Source organism: Schistocerca serialis, chromosome 12 (genome assembly GCF_023864345.2).
Source record: "Schistocerca serialis cubense isolate TAMUIC-IGC-003099 chromosome 12, iqSchSeri2.2, whole genome shotgun sequence".
Taxonomy (NCBI): Eukaryota; Metazoa; Arthropoda; class Insecta; order Orthoptera; family Acrididae; genus Schistocerca; species Schistocerca serialis.
The window spans coordinates 39,077,650-39,093,584 of NC_064649.1; the positions used below are offsets into that span (position 1 = coordinate 39,077,650).

The 15,935-nt window shown below is 41.6% G+C and overlaps 1 protein-coding gene across 1 annotated transcript in view; it reads left to right on the forward strand.

The window, feature by feature from the left end:
• The window catches only part of LOC126428404 (serine-rich adhesin for platelets-like), a 290,438-nt gene that overhangs the window by 93,845 nt on the left and 180,658 nt on the right, over positions 1-15,935 (forward strand). Inside the window, exon 8 of the mRNA XM_050090325.1 lies at positions 2,343-2,608. Within this exon, the coding sequence (XP_049946282.1) occupies positions 2,343-2,608 (266 nt within the window). The remainder of the gene's footprint in view (positions 1-2,342; positions 2,609-15,935) is intronic.

Sequence of the window (15,935 nt, forward strand, 5' to 3'; positions counted from 1 at the left end):
TGAGTGACATTACAATCGTTGGTGCTTCAGTGCATTCCCAGGCAGCCGAAACCCAGTGCGCAATAATTTAGGGTGCAGAACATTTAATTAGTTCACAATTTGGTTCGCAAAACTATTTTTCGTACTGTTCCTGAACGTAACCTTTGAAAGGTTTATTTATACTAATGTCCAAGGGTTGTAATACAGAAGTCATTCCTCCAGGAATAACAACAAGATCACTGGGTACACTGTGGACCTTCTTTTTTACCTTGTCAATGAGATGATCATGAAATGCATTAAGACAAATTATTGATGGTTGCTTGGAAAGTCCACCAGGACAGATTTCCCACATATTTCTAAGCCAGTCAAGCATTAAAGTTTCAGTCATCCATCCCTTCTCTTGATTCCGAACAATGACGTCACCAGGGAATAGCTTTTCATCTTTAGGTGTCTTGGGACTTGTTTTTCACTTGAAGATTAAAATAGGGGGAAGTTTTTTCTCATCTGCTGTGATTACCGGTGTTACTGTTAAGCACTGTTTTTCACACCCAGATGTTTTTATGATAAATTCTTTTGTACCCTTCTCGTTAATCATGTAATTACATGGCATATCAAACCAATTTTGAGTCTCATAAGCATTGCCTGTTTGGCCCATCAAAAAATTCTTCTTTCCGAAGTGTGATAACATATCGCTGAAATTCTTGAAGTTTCTTCTCAAAATCCTGTGGAAGCTATTGGCATATTATTGTACGGCGTCGCAGAGATACTCAAGAATATGTCACTCAAGGCATCCTATGTATGACCTTTATGGATAAACCACACCTTCTCGAAATCCCCTCCCCCCTCCCCCCAATAAATCGAAGTCAACCATTCACATTATCTACCATAGGCCTCACATGCATCATTACTCTCAGAATTGAAATGATGTGACTGTGGGAAGTGCGGTGCTACTAATGCTCTACCTGAACATTTTGGGCTTATTTTTCCAACTCATCAACATTAACTTACATTTTCCTATATTTGGAGTTAGCTGCCAAATATCTCACCAGCTGAAAATTTTGTGTAAGTCACCTTATATCCTCCTACAGTCATTCAATGACAACACCTTCCCATATACTATAGCATCGTCAGCAAACAGCCACAAGGTGCTGTGTACTCTATTTGCCATACGGTTTATGTATATAGAAAATAACAGTGGCGCTATCACACTTTCGTGTGGCACACCTAACAATACTCTTGTCTCTGATGAACACTCACCGTTGAGGACAACACACTGGATTCTGTTAATTAAGAAAACTTCGAGCCACTCACATATCTGGGGACGTATTCTGTATGCTTGCACCTTCGTCAACAGTTTCAGTGGGACACCGTGTCAAATGCTTAACAGAAATCTAGGAGTATGGAATCTGCTTGTTGCTCCTCATCCATAGTTCACAGTGTATCATGTGAGAAAAGGTCAGGCTGAGTATTGCATGAGTCATGCTTTGTAAAACTGATAGTAAAGATATTGGTCAGTATCTTGCTAAGTACAGTAGTCACGTGCACTTTTTTCCAGTCACTAGGGACTTTGTGCTGTGCATGTAATTTTAAAGTGTGTAACATAAATATTATACAGAAATGCACTCTATTATTGTTGTCATTGTGGTAGCGGTCTTTAGTCTGAGTTGTTGTGTGCATCAAAAGACATAGCTTTCCATGTTAGAAAGTACTGTGTGAGCCTCTTCATCTCATCATAACTGCAGCATCCAACATCCATTTGAACCTGCTTTCTGTAGTCAAGCGTTGGTCTCCCTCCAACATTTGCATCCCCCTCACTGCCCTACATTACCAAATTTACCATTTCCTGATGGCTCAAAATGTGTCCTATCAACATGACTGCCGTTTGTATGTCAGCCCTTGCTCTTTGTTCATCCACAGCTTCCATTTGAAATAATTATGATCGTGGAAGACAGATTGACATTGCTTTGTATGAGGTGGCACATAGTGTTAACAGGATGCTTCATGCAGGCCTGTCGTTTTGTCATACCCATATCAGCATAGCAAAAGTCAAGAAGAAGAAGAAAAATGGTGCTAGATATCCATTACTTGGTCAATATTGCCCGCCCATAGGTTTGGATCAAGAAAATCAACTTGTGAGCAATTGAGCCTATTTTATGTTATCTGTCAGATCCTGCTTAATAGACTTCTGTAAGATCTTGCTCTAAAATAATGTCAGAGTTACTTGGTCTGTCCCATTGGAGATCCACTTTTTCATGTTCCTATTATTTAACAGCTTGTAATAGTACAGTAAGTAACACCTGTGCATCACTTACAGTTCAGAAGTGTAATTTACAACAAATGCCACAATTTTGCACCATTTGCAGTTCGCCTGAACGGTCGCCAGCTCCATCCAAGCGTCGACAGAATCAGCACCCATCAACTTCAGCCTCATCCGATCGACAGGCTCCGTCTGAAGGTGGTGGCAGATCGGGTTCTGAAGGAGGCAGGGGGACCAACAGAGAGCGACAGAAGAATGGCAGTGATGAGGGGAGCAGTCGTAAGAGGGTCAGAGGCGGTGGCTCTCCCAAAGCAGTGGCAGCAGCAGTAGTGGCTGCTGCTGGGGATGGGGCAGCGTCTGCAAAGCCCAGAGGTAGGCACTCGTCTGTCTGAATACTTACGCTCTTAAAAATAAAACAGGAACGACAATGAAGGGCTTACAGAACAAAAATTATGGCTCTTAAGTCTCTTACAGTTGGGTTTTCATACTTTAGCGGCTAAAGAGTACGTGCATAAAAGAAAGTTATTGAGAAATATTACGAGAAGAGCGATGTAAAAGTGAAGTATTGAAGATGGCGTTATGAAAAGGATGGATTGCTACTCACCTTATGAAGAGAGATGTTGAGTTGTGGACTGGCACAACAAAAAGTAATACAAAAGCCTTGCGTCATACTGGGTGGTGCAACAAGTTTGCATTTACCAGGGCGGACTTTGAATGCTTCCTGACACGATTCAAGTGTTATTTTTGTGTAATAGGGACAAAAAATTTTCATCATTTAGTAACTGGTTTGGGACAAAACATCTGAAAAATGAGGCTAGGCCAAGAAAAGACTTTAACTGTTTCTTGGTCATGGGCACAGAAAATTGTTCAATTGCACCGAGCTATCCTGGCTCAGGAACAGTTCTGTCGGGTGAGATGATATGCCCATGAAATTTCAACTCCGAACTTCCAAATTTAGAATTGGTGAGGTTTAATGTTACTCCTGCGTTGGCAAACTTTGTGAAAATTCTACACAGTAGATCAACATGTTCTCCCATGTAGCTGTGGCAATTAACAAATCATCCACATACACTGTGACTTTATCTAACAGCGCTGGTTTTGAAACCTTGTCCAGAGTGGAAATAAATACTCCAGCGCTGACATTCAAACCGGATGGAAGCATTCGAAATTGATAACTGCGTCCAGCAAATACAAAGGAAGTGTCTTCCTTGACATTTCACTGAGTAAAATTTGCCAGTAGGACAATAGGAGGTCAATACTTGACAAATATTTAGCTCCATGGAAACGTTGAAGCAATTCTTCCAAGTTTTCAGGCCTAGTTTGTACAGGTATTATAATTTTGTTGATGTTGTGAGCATCTAGCACTAATCTTATCTCCCCCCCCCCCCCCCCCCCCCCCCCCATTTTACAAATTGCTAGAATGTGACTGCTGTATGGTGAGTATGAGGGTTCTAGGATTCACCACTCTTTAACATTTGACGAATTTCCGCCTTTACAGCCTCCTTTTTAGCCCATGGTACAGTGTAAGATGTTCTGCAAAATGTCTCATGTGGGGCAACTTCCATGTCATACTCAAAGTTTTTATTATGCCGGGTTTATCTGCAAAAAAAAATTAGCGTAGTCCTGAATGAGATTTGCCCGCTCTTCCGTCTGTATGTTTTCCAGATAGCATGTTTCTGATACTTTAGCTTTGATAGTGGCAAGATTACTGAGTATGGCTACTTCTGAATCATTTGAGTGCAGGAATTCTGTCTTCTCAAATTGTTCCGCAATATGCGTGGACCTACTAATTTTACAACAATTCTACGACAGTATCTGTTGTGCATGCTCGGTGTTTTAATGAGCTGCAGTGCAATTCTTTTACCATCATTTGTAACTACATATTTTCCTGCCTGTAGGTCGATTATTGTGTCCCTACTGTGCAGAAAATCCCAGCCAAGAATGCAGGAAACTGACAATTTTTTTATGAGTAAGAAGTGGCATTGTATGTGCTAGTCTTCTACTATCAAATCGGCCTGCACTTGTTGCTTCACACACTGTGTAGATCCGCCTAATGCACCAGAAATGCGGCAGTTTTGCACAGGCAAAACAGGAAGACTCCTTATGCAATTTACTTCATTGTATAATGTGTAATTCATGACACTGGTTATTACCCCTGTGTCTATTGTAGCTTTCACACGGATACTGTTTATAAAAACTTTCATTGCAACTTGCAAAACATAATCTTCCATATGTTTGCATGTGTTCGGCTCTTGTAAAAGTTCTTCCCTGATATCCACACCATTGTTGTACCTCAGTGTGTTCGGGTCAGATTTGAAGTTGCCACCACTTTGGAATATGAACACACTAGGAAGGCTGTTTAGTGTTGTGACTTGGCAAGACAGCCAAGCCACTAGGAGGTAGCCGAAAGGCACGCGTTTAAGCTCATGCAGGCTGGCGTGAGGTCTGTAACAGTTAAAGGAATAGAGACTAGCAAAAAAGTTACGTAACTTCTGGAATACTTAACTTTAATCCATAATTGGTAAACATCGGTCTGACGGTACATGCATCACAAGATAAATAGCAAATGATAATGGCGCCTTGCTAGGTCGTAGCAAATGACGTAGCTGAAGGCTATGCTAACTATCGTCTCGGCAAATGAGAACGTAATTTGTCAGTGAACCATCGCTAGCAAAGTCGGCTGTACAACTGGGGCGAGTGCTAGGACGTCTCTCTAGACCTGCCGTGTGGCAGCGCTCGGTCTGCAATCACTGATAGTGGCGACACGCGGGTCCGACGTATACTAACGGACCGTGGCCGATTTAAAGGCTACCACCTAGCAAGTGTGGTGTCTGGCGGTGACACCACATTTAGAACGGTCGGTTCTAGTTTAACTGTTGTGGATTGGCATCTTGCTCTATGACTTCACATACACGATTCGTTATAGGGCAGCTGTTGTCACTGTTATTGCAAATGTGCGGGTTTGAAATAACAGGCATGGCTTGTATCATCTTTTGCGTTGGATTCCCAAACCATAAAATTGGCCACCGGTTAGGCCAACCATTTCCATAATTAGGATTTCACTGACTACTTTTGTTCCTGTCATTTGCACCTTGCTGGATCAGTACATTACTGCTATTATTCCAGGAATTTCCCAATTGGTTTTTCCCTGGTGTTTTCCTATCATGGTTGGAATCATTGTAACCATTTCCATTACCATCCTTCCAGTTTCTATTGGAACCATTTGCTGGATTACCGTTCTTATGGTTCCACTTATTATTTCCGTAATTCGTGTTTGGTTTATTTGCTGAGTGGTTATTTTGACTATATGCAGCTGCATTCACTTTTGTGTACTGGTTCTTTCCACTCTGGTGTTGTTTGTTACCATCACTGATGTTAGTGTTATCACTGTTGTGATAGCTGTTGCAGTTGTTGGAATAAGCCTGATACGACTTAGTGTCTTCTTGGATGAGATCGAGTGAGTTGATCACGGACAGAAACTGTTCCAAGTCCTCATCCGGTACATTAATCAACTTATCTCTTAGGTGGATAGGAAGTTCTGCCTTGTATGCGGAGCACTTCTTTGTGAGAGATTGGCTACAACCAATACCTCATTTTCGCAATATATCTCTCGAAGTATTTCCGCTAGCTTCCCTTAAGTGGGTTGTACAATTCGGGCGAATACACTTTTTTGGGCAGTCGCTCCTGAATACCCGTGGACTAGTATTTAGAAAGAAATGCTCTTTCAAAATCTGCTAATTTGTCACATACTTCTGATGCTTCACTCACCCATAAAGCTGCATCACCTGTGATGTGCGACATAAAGAACTGTATCTTCTGATACTCCATCAAACATCTTGGTAAGATGTTCGTGAAAGCTTGTACGGGTACAATGGGGTGGACTGACTTCTTGTCTTCAGAAAAAAGTTTGGAAATGAGGATGTTTCAGCAAACTTTGTTCTGTCTTGGTGGTGCTAGCACATGGATCATTTTCGTGTTTAGCTTGGACGGGCGCTATATTGGGTGATTGAAATATTTGTTCATTGCCGTAAGTGGGTTTAATGTCAATGATAGGATTTTCACAATGTGATGGAAAATTATCTTCCGATCTGGTATCACTTGACATAACCCTTTCCAGGTTCCTTATGTGGGTGTTTACCTCTTGCTTCCACATAGGATTTTCTTCATCGGTGTCCTTTTTATCTGAATGTACATTACGTAATTCATCATAATTTGCTTCTGTGCCAGAACACATTTCTGTGTGTTCGCGCTGCACAGCATTGTTGACTGCTACATTTTTTTTTAATCAGTTTCATATTCCTTGTCTGCTATCCAATTTGATATGCCTTTATTGAATTTCTTTCTAATTGTTTGCCCACGATTTTCTGGTTGTTGAGCTTAATGTTGGAGACTGCAGAAGTTAAAGTTTCCACATTCGTCTTTACTTCATCGTGAGAGGTTTTCAACTAGCTCACATCAGTTTCAAGTTTCGTGAATTGATTTAAAATTGGAGCGTAAGCTGCCTTCATTGTAATTAGCTCGGATTTAATTGTGCCTAGTTCAGCTTTAGTTTTGTGATCATGTTTTTCCTGCTTGCGATCACGCATTTCAAGTTTTTGTACGAAAGTGGTAAGCGGGTCAAGCGAAATGCTTGCATCCGTTACTGCTGATATTGCGTCTTTTTCTGTCTCTCGTTCACTCTGATCGGTGCCTATATTAGTGTCGGCATTTGGCTGCGTGTTTTCTAAATTCACTGCCATGTTCGGATCAAGTAGTGGGTTTTCTAATGGCTCAAAGTTCAGATCCATTAAAGAATCATTATTATTTTGTGCTTCACTATCAATATTAGCTGGTGAAACCATTATTGAGTGGGAAAATGACTTTCTTTCCTACTTTTACCATTACCAAAAATTATTCAAAGTCAGAAAAATCTTCACACAGATATTTGCTCTTAAAATTAACACAAAATAATCACAGCAATAATAATTCACAAGAATGAATAAATTAATTTTCCTTGGTGCGACGTTCATTTATCAGTGCTTGACCAAGTCAGCCATTTTGTGTTCCCTTTTGCACATGAAACAACAATCTTGCATCGCTTTTGAAAATTTTGATTTTGCGTAGCACTCCCTTCCAAAATTCACTGGTTAATACTACTTCTAACTACGATTTGACTTCTACTGAGCATCAAAGGAAATTTTTTCTGAAGAAGAAACGACTAACTTGAAAGAGCAAAAATAAAAATTCATTTGTGTGATTTTACCAGTCCTAAGACTGGTTTGATGCAGCTCTCCATGCTACTCTATCCTGTGCAAGCTGCTTCATCTCCCAGCACGTACTGCAGCCTACATCCTTCTGAATCTGCGTAGTGTCTTCATCTCTTGGTCTCACTCTATGACTTTTACCGTCCACGCTGCCCTCCAATACTAAATTGGGGATCCCCTGATGCCTCAGAACATGTCCTACCAACTGGTCTCTTCTTCTTGTCAAGTTGTGCCACAAACTCCTTTTCTCCCCAATTCTATTCAATACCTCCTCATTAGTTATGTAATCTACCCATCAAATCTTCAGCATTTTTCTGTAGCAGCACATTTTGAAAGCTTGTATTCTCTTCTTGTCCAAACTATTTATCGTCCATGCTTCACTTCCATACATGACTACACTCCATACAAATACTTTCAGAAACGACTTCCTGACACTTAAATCTATACTCGATGTTAACAAATTTCTCTTCTTCAGAAACGCTTTCCTTCCCATTGCCAGTCTAAACTTTACATCCGCTCTACTTCGACCATCATTAGTTATTTTGCTCCCCAAATAGCAAAACTCCTTTACTACTTTAAGTGTCTCATTTCCTAATCTAATTCCCTCAGCATCATCCTGTTTAATTCGACTACATTCCATTATCCTCGTTTTTATGTTCATCTTATATCCTCCTTTCAAGACACTGTCCATTCTGTTCAACTGCTCTTCCAAGTCCTTTGCTGTCTCTGACAGAATTACAATGTCATTGGTGAACCTTAAAGTTTTTGTTTCTTCTCCATGGATTTTATTACCTACTCCGAATTTTTCTTTTGTTTCCTTTACTGCTTGCTCAATATAGAACGCCAGTTTTCTTTCTCCTGATAACGACGTCCTCTTGAGTAGTCTCCGCCCGGAGTCCAAAGGGGGGACTATTTTACCTCTGGAATATTTCACCCAAGAGGACGCCATCATCATTTAATCATACAGTAAAGCAGCATGCCCTTGGGAAAAATTATGGCTGTAGTTTCCCCTTGCTTTCAGCTGTTCGCAGTACCAGCACAGCAAGGCTGTTTTGGTTAGTGTTAAAAGGCCAGATCAGTCAGTCATCCAGACTGTTGCCCCTGCAATTACTGAAAAAGGCTGCTGCCCCTCTTCAGGAACCACACGTTTGTCTGGCCTCTCAACAGAGGCATGCACTGTGTTGATGCATCTTTTGGGATACCAAGAAAGTTAGCTAGATTTCTTCCAGCTTATCGGTCAACTCCCTCACCCCATTTCTAGTTCTTTTAACAGTTCCACGCCCTATTCCGCCATGTGGGCCAACTTTGGGCAGCTCTCTGGAACCAAGGTCAATCCCCAGATTTCCGGCCGGCCATAGCAAATTATTTTATTGCGGACCCCCATTGCTACCTCCAACAGCTCAGGCTGCTATTTTGTGGAGATTTCAAGCTCTATCCGCTATCACCCTGCCTTCCTCCCTCCCTTAGAAACGAGTGGAGGAGGGCTCGAGTTGATACCCTTCTCCTCTGAGAATCGTGAATGCTGCAGTGCTGCCTTTGCTATGAGGGAAGTAGATCACACTCTCACTTCATCCCAATCTACCACCTCAAGGCTGGACAATGTCCACATCCAGATGTTGTGCAGCACCTTTCTCTTGTGGGCAAACACTTTCTGCTTCATATGTACAATCGCATTTGGGCAAATGGCACATTTGCCAGATGCTGACGTGAAGCCACTGTCACCCCCATACCTAAGCCCAATAAGAAGACGCACCTTCCTTCTATCTACCACCCCATTTCCCTCACCTGCTATTTTTGCAAGGTGATGGAATGTATGATTCATGCCTGGCTGGTATGATAGCTCAAGTCTTTCAATTTACTAAACAATGTGGATTTTGACAGCGCCTTTCTGCAGTTGACAATCTCGTCATTTTGTCAACCCTTGTCATGAAATGTTCTGTGAAAATACCAGACCGTGTCTGTGTATTTTGATTTGCAGAAAGCCTACTACACCTGCTGGAGGACAGGCATCCCGCATAAACTCTGCACATGACACTTCCATGGGCGGCTGCTCCGTTGTCTTTAGTATTTTTTTAAAAGACTGAGTTTTCAAACTACGTGTGAGTTCTGCATTGTCGGGCACCTTTGGCACCTTTATCCTGGAAAATGGGGTGACTCGGGGCTCTATCCTGAGCGTCGAACTCTTTGCTATAGCCATTAACACCATTACGGCCTGTCTCCTGTGGGGCATTTCCGGCTCCCTTTCTGTCACCGATTTTGCGATCTATTGCAGTTCTCCACAAACTTGTCATCTTAAGCAGCATCTTCAGCAATGTGTTGATCATCATTACTTATGGAGCATTGACAGTAGGGTTGGTCTTCCACTGACAAAACTGTTCGTATGAATTTCTGGCAGCACAATGGGTTTCTTCCACCGTCTTTACATCCTGAGTCTCTTGCTCTTCCATTTGCTGAACCTATGAAATTCCTGGGACTCATGCTCGATGGGAAACTTCGTTGGTCCTCCATGTGTTTTACCTGGCCACCCGCTGTACACGGTCTCTTAATGTCCCATGTGTCCTAAGAGGCATTTCCTGGGGAGCAGATAAGACCAGCCTCCTCCATTTGTACCGATCCCTTGTCTGTTCAAAACTAGACTATGCGTGTTCCGTTTATGCAACTGCAAGTCCATCCATCTCATGCCATCAAAATACAATCCAATGTCATGGAATCCATTTGGTCACTGGAGCCTTTTACACTAGCGCGGTTGCGAGTCTCTATGCAGGACCTGTCGAACTATCACTGTCATACTGGTGTGATATTCTGTTCACCGGATATTCATGCCATTTGTCTCCCACGCCTGACCACCCATCCTATGCCTTCACCTTCAATGACTCTTGCAGCTGCCAGTATGGGTTATGTCCCTCTTCTCTGTTATGTCCTGGTGTTCAATTTCGGCTATTGCTCCGGCAGCTTAACTGCACGCTACCTGCCACTTTCCTGATGAGTGTGAACCCTTCACCACCTTGGCTTCATGCAGTGGCCCTAGTTCATCTTGGATTTCGTTCACTTTCTAAGGAAACTACTCCTGATTCGATCTACTGCTGTAAGTTTCTCGGCCTTTGTGTGGAACTTAGCAATAGTACCTTTGTGTACACTGATGGTTTTTGGACTGACCATGGTGTCAGATGTGCCTCCATCATTGGCATCAATGATTTTCAGATCGGCTTCTGGAACACTGCTCAGGATTTACAGCAGAGCTCTTCAACCTGTATCAGGCTACGCAGTACATCCAGCGACACAGGCTTCTCAATTGTGTCACATGCTCCAATTCTCTCTGTGCCCTTCAGAGCCTCTATTAGCTGTACACAGTGTGTCCCTTAGTGCAACAGGTCCAAGAAAGCTTCTACTTGCTCACTCGTGAGGGAGCTGCTGTGATGTTTATGTGGGTTCCTAGTCACGTCAGTTTGATGAGAAATGAGGCTGCTGCCAAGGCTGTAGTCCTCCTAGCTCAGCCACTAGTTTTTCCATTTGTTCCAAATATCTCCGCATTGCCATCTGTCAGCAGGTGGTGTCACATTAGCATCATCACTGTCCTTCCCTTCATGGGAACAAGCTGCAGGAAATTAACCCTCTCCCAGTGGCTTGGTTTACCTCCTCACACAAGGAGATCATTTTAGTTGAGTTGCGTACTGGACACTGTCATTTTAGCCATCACCATTTGTTAGGTGTTGGTCCCCCACGACTTTGTGCTCGCTCATTGTCATCAACCTTTGACTTTTCACCATTTTCTGACCGAATACCCTTTTTTTAACCACTTACGTTCTAATATGTGTTTGCTGTCTAAGTTATGGGTTGTTTTAGCAAATTACACATGGGTCCAGTAAATGACATGCGGTTTGTCAACTGCATTTTACTTCTTATCCATTGTAGCAGTATGGTGCAGAACATTTAATTTTTGGTTCTGAACCTCTGTTGTCTCTACAGCAAGTTTTGCAGATCTTTCTCCAAGTGAAGTGTTTGTTCTCACCTCTCTTTCCTCCCATCGATTGGACGTAACATGTAGTTCTTTTTAACTCCTTTTTTGTATTAGTGTTGTAATGTTCTGACATGGGTCCGTATGACCTTATTTGTTTTTGCACCCTAAAACGAAACAAAACAATAGTTTCCTAACTTCAGAGAAGTTCTCTCACATATCTACCGTGACTGTGGCTGAACCATTTCTCTGTGATGCCCTTTCGTACAGCAGTGTTAGACCTGTTATGGATGCAGGTGAACATCTGTAAAGTTTTGTGAAGTAGGAGATGGGGTACAGGCAGAAGTGAAGCACTGAGGGCGGGCCGTGAGTCGTGCCAGAGAGCTTGGCAGCTAGAGTATTCTCCGAGATTCCGAGTTCGATTCCCAGCCTAGCATAAAATTTTAATTTGAGGGGAAGTTTCAAATTTGAAATTATGGGACCTGATTCATGTAGTCACAAAAATGTTACTGTGAAATATTAAAATAAGCAGATATACAAAATGTTGTACTAAATCGTGTTCGTGTTGTAGAAGGAAAAGAAAGATGTACACACTGTTCTTACACATTATTTTCATGAGTGTGGTATGGTTTGAAATGCTCATCACATACAGAGAGCCTAATTACAATTTAGATACCACCAGGTTGGTTCTTTCCATCTCATTTTTCCCTTCTGTTTCTTACTGACTGGAACACACTTCAGGTGCAATTTTTGTCTCAGTAGGTGGTACCTTTTCGGCAAAATGTTGCCCATTAAATCTGCTCAGTCCGAGAATTGAAAAAGGATAAATCTCTTGATACGTATTATAACAGTGAAAATAATCAATTATTGATAATATAATGTAGATGGACAGATTAAAATATCTACTCACCAGGTGTCGGAAAGGGAACACCAACTCACACAGACACACACACACACACACACACACACACACACACACACACACACACACAAAATGATTTGACTTTCACAAGCTTTTGGAGCCACTGGCTCCTCTTTCTGGTAGAAGAGTTGAAGGGGAAAGAAGAGGGGTGAAGGATAAGGACTGAGAAGGTGTAAGGAAAGGGGTACAGTTTAGAAAAGTCACCCAGAATGCCGGGTGAGAAGGAAAGACTGATTGGGACTGCTCGGAAGAGATTTGAAAACCTGTGAGCTTAAAGGTGGAAGGCAGGGTAATATGTAAGACAGAGGTCACTACTGAAACATCGTGCATAAGTTAAAAACAGTGAAAAGCTAAGTGCATTGTATGTAACAGAGGTGAGAGTGGGGATGGCAAAAAGTAGACAAGTCTGAAAATGAAAGATGTAGAAAACAAATGGACTAAAGAAAGGAGTAGTTACTGCGAATAAATGCTGAGATGGAAGGAATTAACATAAATTAAGGCCAGGTGGTGGTGAGAACAAAGGATATGTTGTAGTGCTAGTTCCCAAGTGTGGAGTTCTGAAAAACTGGTGCCTGGGGGAAGAATCCAGATGACGTGTGGTGAAATAGGCACAGAGGTCGTGACTGTCATGTTGTACAGCGTGCTCTGCAATAGGATATTGTGTGTTGCCTTATACACCCTCTGTCTATGTCCATTCATCCTGACTGATAACTGGATGGTAGTCATGCATGTAAAAGGCTGAACAGTGTTAACATAACAGCTGCTATACGGAATGTGTCATTTCACAGGTAGCTTTTCCTTTGATAGTACATGTTTTGCCAGTTGCTTTATTAGGTGCTCGTAGGAGGGTGCATAGAAAAAGCTATGGTGGTCAAAATCTCGGACAGAATAGATCTCCTTTCAGAGCATGAGTTTAGGAAATCATGGCCTTGTCAACGTAGCTGATTGATACAGTCAAGACCAGGATAATACTGGGTGACACGTGGTGTGCTCTAAAGTTGTACCAGGATTGGATGTGATGGCCTGAAAAATTTTCTTTTGGATTAGGCTGTTGGGATAATTACATTCAGCCAGTGCTGAAGTGAATAGTTCCAAAAGGTGGAGTGGTGGTGTATTTCTGTAAAAATATCCTTTTACATCATCATGACTACCACCCTGTTATCAGTCAGGATGAATGGACATAGACAGAGGGTGAATACAGGTGACACACAATATCCTGTTGCAGAACATGCTGTACAACATGACAGTCACGACCTCAGTGCCTGTTTCACCAAACGTGCCATCTGGATTCTTCCCACAGACACTAGTTTTTCGGAACTCTGCAGTTGGGAACTAGCACTACATGTCCTTCGTTCTCACCACCCACCTGGCCTTAATTTATGTTAATTTCTTCTATCTCAGCATTTGTTCACAGTAGCTACTTCTTTCTTTAGTCCATTTGTTTCCTACATCTTTCATTTTCTGACTTGTCTATTTTTGCTGTCCCATTCCCACCTCTGTTACATGCAATGCACTTAGCTTTTCACTGTTTTTAACTTAGTGATGTTTCAGTAGTGACCTCTGTCTTACATATTACCCTGCCTTCCACCTTTAAGCTCACAGGTTTTCAAATCTCTTCCGTGCAGTCCCCAACAATCAGTCTTTCCTTCTCACCGGGATTTTGGGTGACTTTTCTAAACTGTACCCCTTTCCTTAAACCTTCTCAGTCCTTATCCTTCACCCCTCTTCTTTCTCCTGCAGCTCTTCTACCAGAAGAAGGAGCCAGTGGCTTCAAAAGCTTATGAAAGTTAAATCATTTTGTGTGTGTGTGTGTGTGTGTGTGTGTGTGTGTGTGTTGGTGTTCCCTCATCCACGTTCCACATATCTCCTTATGCAACACAAATGCATTTATGATACCTGTCACAAACATATGGAAGAACAATTTTTTCCACCTTTTGGAACTATTCACTCTTGAAAGGATGATAAGCAAACATTTGATGTGATTTATACACTCCTGGGGGAAGATGTTCATTTCTTATCAAAATTGTCTGTCTTTTTTTGAGTCTCAGCTACACAGCAAGTGATGTGAAGTAGGTATCAATATATATCATATAAACATTGTCTAAGTAGCTATCATACAGTAAGTAGCACTCTTATCTTTGCCTTACATTGTTGACATTCCAGCCTGGAGTTTCCATTGTTTGACTTTGTCTAAGTAGTTTTGTAGTCTACTATTCAAAAGTTATTTATTACCTTTTAAATAAAAATATGTTTAAGACAATTTTTTTTATTTATTCCACATGCTTTGCTTAGGATCATTTAACTTGGGATCTGTGGACGATAATTTAGCATTTTTTTCTGTGTAAATATTTATTGTGTATTCTTGTTTTTCTGACAAGTTCTACATATTGGAGGATCTACTCACTATGGGTGGACAACAACTGCCACCGTCACACCTTAGCAAAAGGTCTGGCAGAGCTGCCACTGTCACACCTTAGCAAAAGGTCTGACAGAGAACTTGAGAAAATTCTGGTCTTATTTAAAATGCTAAGTGGGTCTAAGGCTTCCATCCAGTCATTTGTTGACCAGTGTGGTGTTGCAGTTGAAGATAGCAAAACACAAGCTGAAGTTTTAGATTTCATGTTCAGGAAATCTTTCATGCAGGAGAATCATACAAACATACAGTCATTTGACCATCAAACAGACTCCCGTATGGATGACATAGTAATAAGCATCCCTGGTGTAGAAAAACAACTGAAAGAGTTGAAAACAAATAAGTCACCAGGTCCGGATGGAATCCCAATTCAGATTTTCAAAGAGTATTCTATGGTATTGGCTTCTTACCTATTATGTTTCATTTATTGTGGATCTTCCATCCCGTGCGAAGTCCCACCTAAGTGACTGGAAAAAAGTGCAGATGACTCTTGTATACAAGAAGGGCATAGGAATGGACCCACAAAATTACTGACCAATATCCCGAACGTCGGTTTGCTGCAAATCTTTGAACATATCTCAGTTAGACTATAATAAATTTTCGTGATACCAAGAAGCTTATGTCCACAAGTCAGTATGATGTAGAAAGCATCGTTTGTGCAAAATTCAGTTTTCCCTTTTCTCACATGATTACTACAAACTAGGGTGAAAGGCAACAGGCAGATTCAGTATTTCATGATTTCCACTAAGCGTTTGACACTTGTGTCCCATTGCATGCTGTTAAAAAATGTTTGGGTGTATGGATTAGGTTTGCAGATACGAGTGGCTCGAAGACTTCTTAAGTTGTAGAACACAGTATGTTGTTCTGGAAGGCGAGTGTTTATCAGAGACAAGGGTATTGTCAGGAGTATCCCAGGAAAGTGTGATAGAATTGCTATTACTCACTGTATACATAAATGATTTGGCAGACAGGGTGGTCAGCAATCTGTGGTTGTTTGTTGATAGTGCTGTGGCTTATGATAGGGTGTCGAAACTGAGTGGCCATAGGAGGATACAGGATGACTGAGACAAAATTTGTAGTAGTTGTGATGAATGACAGCTAGCTCTAAATTTATAAAAATGTAAGTTAATGTGGATGAGCTGGAAAAACAAACCTGTAACTATCTG